The sequence below is a fragment of the Aethalodelphis obliquidens genome, unplaced genomic scaffold (assembly GCF_003676395.1).
Source record: "Aethalodelphis obliquidens isolate GAN/ISIS:26980383/991018 unplaced genomic scaffold, ASM367639v1 scaffold25, whole genome shotgun sequence".
In the NCBI taxonomy this organism is placed as follows: domain Eukaryota; kingdom Metazoa; phylum Chordata; class Mammalia; order Artiodactyla; family Delphinidae; genus Aethalodelphis; species Aethalodelphis obliquidens.
Genome location: NW_020837969.1, coordinates 13,531,997 through 13,541,771, shown reverse-complemented (window position 1 = coordinate 13,541,771; position 9,775 = coordinate 13,531,997). Strand labels below are relative to the sequence as shown.

General features: G+C 38.7%; 1 protein-coding gene across 1 annotated transcript in view; it reads left to right on the top strand.

Moving 5' to 3' along the window:
* Positions 1-9,062: 9,062 nt before the first annotated feature.
* The window catches only part of LRP2BP (LRP2 binding protein), a 39,829-nt gene continuing 39,116 nt past the window's right edge, over positions 9,063-9,775 (top strand). Inside the window, exon 1 of the mRNA XM_027122640.1 lies at positions 9,063-9,197. Within this exon, the coding sequence (XP_026978441.1) occupies positions 9,092-9,197 (106 nt within the window). The 5' untranslated portion in view covers positions 9,063-9,091. The remainder of the gene's footprint in view (positions 9,198-9,775) is intronic.

Genomic DNA, 9,775 nt, shown 5'->3' with positions numbered 1-9,775 from the left:
CACATGCCGCGGAGCGGCTGTGGGATCTTCCCAGACCGGGGCATGAACCCGTGTCCCCTGCATCGGCAGGCGGACTTTTAACCACTGCGCCACCAGGGAAGCCCGCCACATCTTCTTTATCCATTCATCCAATGATGGACACTTAGGTTGTTTCCATCTCCTGGCTATTGTAAATAGAGCTGCAATGATCATTTTGGTACATGACTTTTTGAATTATGCTTTTCTCAGGTTATATGCCCACTAGTGGGATTGCTGAGTCATATGGTAGTTCTATTTGTAGTTTTTTAAGGAACTTCCATACTGTTCTCCATAGTGGGTGTACCAATTCACATTCCCACCAGCAGTGCAAGAGTGTTCCCTTTTCTCCACACCCTCTCCAGCATTTATTGTTTCTAGATTTTTTGATGATGGCCATTCTGACGGGTGTGAGATGATATCTCATTGTAGTTTTGATTTGCATTTCTCTAATGATTAATGATGTTGAGCATTCTTTCGTGTGTTTGTTGGCCATCTGTATATCTTCTTTGGAGAAATGTCTATTTAGGTCTTCTGCCCATTTTTGATTGGGTTGTTTGTTTTTTTGTTATTGAGCTACATGAGCTGCTTGTAAATTTTGGAGATTAATCCTTTATCAGTTGCTTCATTTGCAAATATTTTCTCCCATTCTGAGGGTTGTCTTTTGGTCTTGTTTATGGATTCCTTTGCTGTGCAAAAGCTTTGAAGTTTCATTAGATCCCATTTGTTTATTTTTGTTTTTATTTCCATTTCTCTGGCAGGTGGGTCAAAAAGGATCTTGCTGTGATTTATGTCACAGAGTGTTCTGCCTATGTTTTCCTCTAAGAGTGTGATAGTTTCTGGCCTTACATTTAGATCTTTAATCTATTTTGAGCTTATTCTTGTGTATGGTGTTAGGGAGTGTTCTAATCTCATACTTTTACATGTACCTGTCCAGTTTTCCCAGCACCATTTATTGAAGAGGCTGTCCTTTCTCCACTGTGCTTTCCTGCCTCCTTTATCAAAGATAAGGTGACCATATGTGCGTGGGTTTATCTCTGGGCTTTCTATCCTGTTCCATTGATTTATATTTCTGTTTTTGTGCCAGTACCATACTGTCTTGATTACTGTAGCTTTGTAGTGTAGTCTGAAGTCAGGGAGCCTGATTCCTTCAGCTCCGTTTTTCGTTCTCAAGATTGCTTTGGCTATTCGGGGTGTTTTGTGTTTCCATACAAATTGTGAATTTTTTTGTTCTAGTTCTGGGAAAAATGCCAGTGGTAGTTTGATAGGGATTGCATTGAATCTGTAGATTGCTTTAGGTAGTAGAGTCATTTTCACAATGTTGATTCTTCCAATCCAAGAACATAGTATATCTCTCCATCTATTTGTATCATCTTTAATTTCTTTCATCAGTGTCTTATAATTTTCTGCATACAGGTCTTTTGTCGCCTTAGGTAGGTTTATTCCTAGATGTTTTATTCTTTTTGTTGCAATGGTAAATGGGAGTGTTTTTTTTATTTCACTTTCAGATTTTTCATCATTAGTGTATAGGAATGCCAGAGATTTCTGTGCATTAATTTTGCATCCTGCTACTTTACCAAATTCATTGAATAGCTCTAGTAGTTTTCTGGTAGCATCTTTAGGATTCTCTAATTATAGTATCATGTCATCTGCAAACAGTGACTGCTTTGCTTCTTCTTTTCCGATTTGGATTTCTTTTATTTCCTTTTCTTCTCTGATTGCTGTGGCTAAAACTTCCAAAACTATGTTGAATAAGAGTGGTGAGAGTAGGCAACCTTGTCTTGTTCCTAATCTTAGTGGAAATGCTTTCAGTTTTTCACCATTGAGGACGATGTTGACTGTGGGTTTGTCATATATGGCCTTTATTATGTTGAGGAAAGTTCCCTCTATGCCTGCTTTCTGCAGGGTTTTTATCATAAATAGGTGTTGAATTTTGTCAAAAGCTTTCTCTGCATCGATTGAGATGGTCATATGGTTTTTCTCCTTCAATTTGTTAATATGATGTATCATGTTGATTGATTTGTGTATATTGAAGAATCCTTGCATTCCTGGGGTAAACCCCAGTTGATCATGTGTATGATCCTTTTAATGTGCTGTTGGATTCTGTTTGCTAGTATTTTGTTGAGGATTTTTGCATCTACGTTCATCAGAGATATTGGCCTGTAGTTTTCTTTCTTTGTGATATCCGTGTCTGGTTTTGGTATCAGGGTGATGGTGGCCTCATAGAATGAGTTTGGGAGTGTTCCTCCCTCTGCTATATTTTGGAAGAGTTTGAGAAGGATAGGTGTTAGCTCTTCTCTAAATGTTTGATAGAATTCGCCTGTGAAGCCATCTGGTCCTGGGCTTTTTGTTGGAAGATTTTTAATCACTGTTTCAATTTCAGTGCTTGTGATTGGTCTATTCATATTTTCTATTTCTTCCTGATTCAGTCTTGGCAGGTTGTGCCTTTCTAAGAATTTGTCCATTTCTTCCAGGTTGTCTATTTCATTGGCATAGAGTTGCTTGTAGTAATCTCTCATGATCTTTTGTATTTCTGCAGTTTTAGTTGTTACTTCTCCTTTTTCATTTCTAATTCTGTTGATTTGAGTCTTCTCCCTTTTTTTCTTGATGAGTCTGGCTAATGGTTTATCAGTTTTGTTTATCTTCTCAAAGAACCAGCTTTTAGTTTTATTGTTCTTTGCTATCGTTTCCTTCATTTCTTTTTCATTTATTTCTGATCTGAACTTTATGATCTCTTTCCTTCTGCTAACTTTGGAGATTTTTTTGTTCTTCTTTCTGTAATTGCTTTAGGTGCAAGGTTAGGTTGTTTATTCGAGATGTTTCCTGTTTCTTAAGGTAGGGTTGTATTGCTATAAACTTCCCTCTTAGAACTGCTTTTGTTGCATCCCATAGGTTTTGAGTTGTCGTGTCTCCCTTGTCATTTGTTTCTAGGTATTTTTTGATTTCCTCTTTGATTTCTTTGGTGGTCACTTCGTTATTAAGTAGTGTATTGTTTAGCCTCCATGTGTTTGTATTTTTTACAGATCTTTTCCTGTAATTGATATCTAGTCTCATAGCGTTGTGATCAGTGAAGATACTTGATACAATTTCAATTTTCTTAAATTTACCAAGGCTTGATTTGTGACCCAAGATATGATCTATCCTGGAGAGTGTTCCATGAGCACTTGAGAAAAATGTGTATTCTTTTGTTTTTGGATGGAATGTCCTATAAATATCAATTAAGTCCATCTTGTTTAATGTATCATTTAAAGCTTGTGTTTCCTTGTTTATTTTCATTTTTGGATGATCTGTCCATTGGTGAAATTGGGGTGTTAAAGTCCCCTACTATTATTGTGTTACTGTTGATTTCCTCTTTTATGGCTGTTAGCATTTGCCTTATGTACTGAGGTGCTCCTATGTTGGGTGCATAAATATTTACAATTGTTATATCTTCTTCTTGGATTGATCCCTTCATTGTTATGTAGTGTCTTTCTTTGTCTCTGGTAATAGTCTTTATTTTAAAGTCTATTTAGTCTGATACGAGAATTGCTACTCCAGCTTTCTTTTGATTTCCATTTGCATGGAATATCTTTTTTCCATCCCCTCACTTTCAGTCTGTATGTGTCCCTAGGTCTGAAGTAGGTCTCTTGTAGACAGCATATATATAGATCTTGTTTTTGTATCCATTCAGCCAGTCTGTGTTTTGGTGGGAGCATTAAATCCATTCACATTTAAGGTCATTAATTATTGATATGTATGTTCCTGTTACCATTTTCTGAATTGTTTTGGGTTTGTTATTGTAGGTCTTTTCCTTGTGTTTCTTGCCTAGAGAAGTTCCTTTAGCATTTGTTGTAAAGCTGGTTTGGTGGTGCTGAACTCTCTCAGCTTTTGCTTGTCTGTAAAGGTTTTAATTTCTCCATCAAATCTGAATGAGATCCTTGCTGGGTAGAGTAATCTTGGTTGTAGGTTTTTCTCCATCATCACTTTAAATATGTCCTGCCAGTCCCTTCTGGCTTGCAGAGTTTCTGCTGAAAGATCAGCTGTTAACCTTATGGGGATTCCCTTGTGTGTTATTTGTTGTTTTTCCCTTGCTGCTTTTAATATGTTTTCTTTGTATTTAAATTTTGACAGTTTGATTAGTATGTGTCTTGGCGTGTTTCTCCCTGGATTTATCCTGTATGGGACTCTCTGTGCTTCCTGGACTTCATTAACTATTTCCTTTCCCATATTAGGGAAGTTTTCAACTATAATCTCTTCAAATATTTTCTCAGTCCCTTTCTTTTTCTCTTCTTCTTCTGGAACCCCTATAATTCGAATGTTGGTGTGTTTAATGTTGTCCCAGAGGTCTCTGAGACTGTCCTCAGTTCTTTTCATTCTTTTTTCTTTATTCTGCTCTGCAGTAGTTATTTCCACTATTTTATCTTCCAGGTCACTTATCCGTTCTTCTGCCTCAGTTATTCTGCTATTGAACCCTTCTAGAGTATTTTTAATTTCATTTATTGTGTTGTTCATCATTGCTTGTTTCCTCTTTAGTTCTTCTAGGTCTTTGTTAAATGTTTCTTGCATTTTCTCTATTCTAGTTCCAAGATTTTGGATCATCTTTACTATCATTATTCTGAATTGTTTTTCAGGTAGACTGCCTATTTCCTCTTCATTTGTTAGGTCTGGTGGGTTTTTATCTTGCTCCTTCATCTGCAGTGTGTTTTTCTGTCTTCTCATTTTGCTTATCTTACTGTGTTTGGGGTCTCCTTTTTGCAGGCTGCAGGTTCGTAGTTCCCGTTGTTTTGGGTGTCTGTCGCCAGTGGTTAAAGTTGGTTCAGTGGGTTGTGTAGGCTTCCTGGTGGAAGGGGCTAGTGCCTGTGTTCTGGTGTATGAGGCTGGATCTTGTCTTTCTGGTGGGGAGGTCCACGTCTGGTGGTGTGTTTTGGGGTGTCTATGGACTTATTATCATTTTGGGCAGCCTCTCTGCTAATGGGTGGGGTTGTGTTCCTTTCTTGCTAGTTGTTTGGCATACGGTGTCCAACACTGTAGCTTGCTGGTCGTTGAGTGAAGCTGGGTGCTGGCGTTGAGATGGAGATCTCTCGGAGATTTTTGCTGTTTGATATTACGTGAAGCTGGGAGGCCTCTTGTGGACCAGTGTCCTGAAGTTGGCTCTCCCACCTCAGAGGCACAGCACTGACTCCTGGCTGCAGCACCAAGAGCCTTTCATCCACAGGGCTCAGAATAAAAGGGAGAAAAAGTAGAAAGAAAGAAAGAGGATAAAATAAAATAAAGTAAGATAAAATAAAATAAAGTTATTAAAGTAAAAAATAATTATTAAGAAAAAAAATTTTTAAGTAAAAAAAAAAGGAAAACAGACGGATAGAACCCTAGGACAAATGGTGAAAGCAAAGCTATACAGACAAAATCTCACACAGAAGCATACACATACACACTCACAAAAAGAGGAAAAGGGGAAAAAATAATAAATCTTGCTCTCAAAGTCCACCTCCTCAATTTGGGATGATTCGTTGTATATTCAGGTATTACACAGATGCAGGCTACATCAAATTCATTGTGGAGATTTAATCCACTGCTCCCGAGGCTGCTGGGAGAGATTTCCCTTTCTCTTCTTTGTTCGAAGAGCTCACAGGGGTTCAGTTTAGGATTTGGCCCCGCCTCTGCGTGTAGGTCGCAGGAGGGCGTCTGTTCTTCGCTCAGACAGGACGGGGGTTAAAGGAGCAGCTGACTCAGGGGCTCTGGCTCACTCAGGCCGGGGCGGGGGGGAGGGGTGCAGATGCGGGGCGAGCCTGCGGCGGCAGAGGCCAGCGTGACGTTGCACCAGCCTGAGGCGCGCCGTGTGTTCTCCCGGGGGAGTTTTCCCTGGATCACGGGACCCTGGCAGTGGCGGGCTGCACAGGCTCCCCGGAAGGGAGGTGTGGATAGTGACCTGTGCTCGCACACAGGCTTCTTGGTGGCGGCGGCAGCAGCCTTAGCGTCTCAGGCCCGTCTCTGGGGTCCGCGCTTTTAGCCGCGGCTCTCGCCTGTCTCTGGAGCTCCTTTAAGCAGCGCTCTTAATCCCCTCTCCTCACGCACCAGGAAACAAAGAGGGAAGAAACACCTCAAAGTGATTTTTAAAAAAGAAAAAAATTACAAGAAAAGATTTGGGAATATTTTTTTTAAATGGACTTAATCAAATTTTAAAAAATCGAGGGATCAAAAGAAACAAGAAAGTGAAAAGACCCCATAGAATAGGAGAAAATATTTGCAAATTATATACCTGATAAGAGTCCAGTATCTGGACTATATAAAGAATGTTTATAACTCAGCAATAAAAGGACAGCCCAACTACAAAATTGGCAAAGGATTAACATCGCTCCAAATAAGATACACAGGTGGCCAATAAGCACATGAAAAGAGTCTCAACATCATTTTTCATTATGGAAATGCAAATCAGAGCCACAAGATAACACTTCACATTCACTAGGATGGCTATTATCAGCAAGATGAACAATCACCAGTGTCGGTGAGGATGTGGAACCCTCACACGTTGCTGGTGGAAAAGCAAAAAGCCACTTTGGAAAACAGTTTGGCAATGTCTCAAAATCTTAAACATAGAATTACTATGTGACCCAGCAATCCCCTTCCTAGGTTTATACCCAAAAGAATTAAAAACCTATGTCTACACAAAAACAAGTATGTGAAAACTACCAGCATTATTCAGGATAGCCAAAAGCTAGAAACAACTCACATGTTCATCAGATGATGAACAGATTTTTTTAAATGTGTTATATCCGTATAATGAAATATTATTCAGCCAAAAATAGGAACGAAGTACTGATACATGCTACAACATGCACGAACCTTGTAAACATTATGTAAAAGAAGCCAGACACAAAAGGCCACATACTGTATGATTCCATTTATATGGAGTATGCAGAATAGACAAATCTGTAGAGACAGAAGGTAGGTTAGTGATTGCTAGGGGCTGAAAGGAGGAAAAGATTGGGGAGTGACTGCTAATTTCTACAGGGTTTCTTTTGAAGTGATGAAAATGTTCCAGAATTAGATATTGGTGGTGGTTGCACAACTTTAAGCAATTAACATTCATAGCACTGGAGATAGGTCACTAACTAGTAAAGAGGGTCTGCGAAGGTCACCGTCAGTCTCTACTACACCTGCCCTTCCTTTTACAATCATATATTTCTTTCAGATTTTACATCATCGATTAAGGTCTATAATTTCTATTATAGCATTTTCTAAATTCACTGCATGCTATGCAAACACTTGTCAAGTTTCAAATTATAATTTTATATCTTATCCCAAGATTTGGCAGAAATAAACATATATTCTTGCTGTTTAAAATCTTCTCTTAGTTCTCATTTTCTGAAATTAAAAAGTACTGAATTTTAGCTTACCCTCTTATGGGAGTCCTGCCATTTTAAACAATCATGTTAGCTCTGCTTTTTGGAGAACAGTATGGAATAATGATGAAGTACACAGGCATTCTGGCAGCCCAGCTGTCCCACCTGCCAGCCCTGTGATCTGAGGCAAGTTGCTTAACTTCTTCACTGGTGCCTCAGTTTCCTCCCACATTAAGTGGGCCTCATAACCACCAGTATTTCATAAAGTTTTGTAGGAGTTAGTACCTGTAAAGCACTTAGAACAAAGAACAAATCCTGGCCTATAGTAAGAGCTCAATAAATCTTTGCTTATATTTTCTAGGTCCTCCCCAAATATTCTTTTAAGCTTCAGCAACAGAAACCCTGTGGAGTATTGTAACCACAGAAGGCAACGTGAGTTTAAATGGATTTTGCTTTCTGATTTGTTTCTTTTCTGATGACCTTCCTGAATGTGTCAACTTTTTTCTTAGCCTTTTTGGATACAGTAGCACATGGGCTTAAGTCTTCAGTGAAATAAAAACTTCTATAACCAGTTTCTGAGTAAACTGATGGTTCTATAGACATCATCCTATTTGGATTGTCTTTCTTCTAAATACTTCACCTAATATTGCTTCACCCTAAAGTTCATTGGAAGCTTTTACATTTACTAGTGCAACCATAGATTTTTAGAGTCCTATAATCAAAGAATTTTACATATCTAGGGACAGACGTTTTGAAATCCTCTAGTTCAAACTACTTATAGTCTAAACTACAGATGAGGAAATTGACTCTTAAGAAGATTATGTGACTCTTCCAAAATCACAGATACTTCGGTGATTTTTTCTCTCTGGTATACTGAATTATCTCCCTTTTCTGCAACTTCATTCTCATTAATGAAGCAATTTATTGTCGAAAATAGTATCATAAAATTGTATAAATGCTGCTTTCCAATAATACTAAAGGTCTATTGAGTTCTCTTCACCACCAATCAGGAACCTTTACTGGAAGCTTGTTCCTGATTGGTGAAAGCCTGCTGTAACAGTGGAATTCCAAGGAGTAAACAAAAAAGCATAGCAACAACTGAGTTTGCTGTCTCACTACCCTGAGCCTAGGCCAACCTGGACTCCTTCATCCCAGATGAGGTGGCCTCTACATTTTATATGAAGGCTCTGATTTTCCCTTCAACTGTGATCCACCTTATAACATGGCAATCCAATACAGACAGGAAGATAAAACTGAACAACACTGCTAAAATAAAGTATATTCCCAGGTAAAATAGACAAATGCTTTCATTTAAAATGGATTAGTTTGATGAGCTTCAGTTACAAGGCAACAGGAAGGTACCAGTGCACAGGAACTGTATCTATGGGCAGTGTCACCAATTCCTACTAGTGGCAGCAGCTGTGGTGGGTGACATGACTCACTGGAGTGTGTGATCTCATAGCCAGAAAGGATTTGCAAACAGCTCTGATCATTAATCCCATGCTGTGGAAACAGACATGGAGGAGTGCTGTGCTTCTCATAGCTATAGAGGGTCCTGGTTTCCTAAGAAGGAATGTTCACATCCCAGAGCTGGTAGTTTGGTGCCCTATCCCTAGGTGATGAGAGGAAGATGCTTTTTATAATGACTGCCAAGTTGGAGTGGAGTCTCTCTTTGCATTTTCTGGGGGAAGATTCTACCATATTATTTTTTAATATAATTTTTTAATTTACAGAATACCTACTGTGGAGACAGGATGAAGTTGACCAGTGAAAAGTTGCCCAAGAACCCCTTTTATACTTCTCTATCCCACTATGCTGCTAATAAACAAAAACTCTTCCAATGGAGAAAGGAAAAGACTGGTACAAATCCTGATAATATTTTCACTAAAAGTTAATTAGGTACACCAGAGCAAAAGAAACAAGAAATATGAGTCTTATTGCTGGCAAGCAAGCGGTTAAGTTTACAGTGTTTTCTAGCTTTTCTGTAAGAATCTGTGAAATTGCTTGAAGCTACCTGGTAGCAGATCATCAGTGAAGAAGTTTCATAATGAGATCCTGATCCTGGTTTTACTCTCAGGACTTTAGGACACCCTTCTGGAAAAGAGAAGCCAGATGTCAGTTCTGTTAAAGAGAACAGTACCATGCTTTACTTGAAATTAGCATTTAAAGCTACCATTTTTTTCTATAGACTTAAAAAAATTAAATTGGGGATGGTTAGCTCATCTAGTTAGAGTAGTTCTAATTAAGGCTCAAATTAAGAATTTCACTCACCCAGAGGCCAGCTTTGTCTAAAGAATTCCACATAGACTGCATTACTAGAACTCCTGCCTAGTAGGAAAGAGGGTTAGTTTGACAACCAGCCAATATATTTCTTAATTATATAAGGCACAGTGTCAGGTATTGTGATAGTGCTTTCTTTTTTTAAGGTAGTGCTTTTT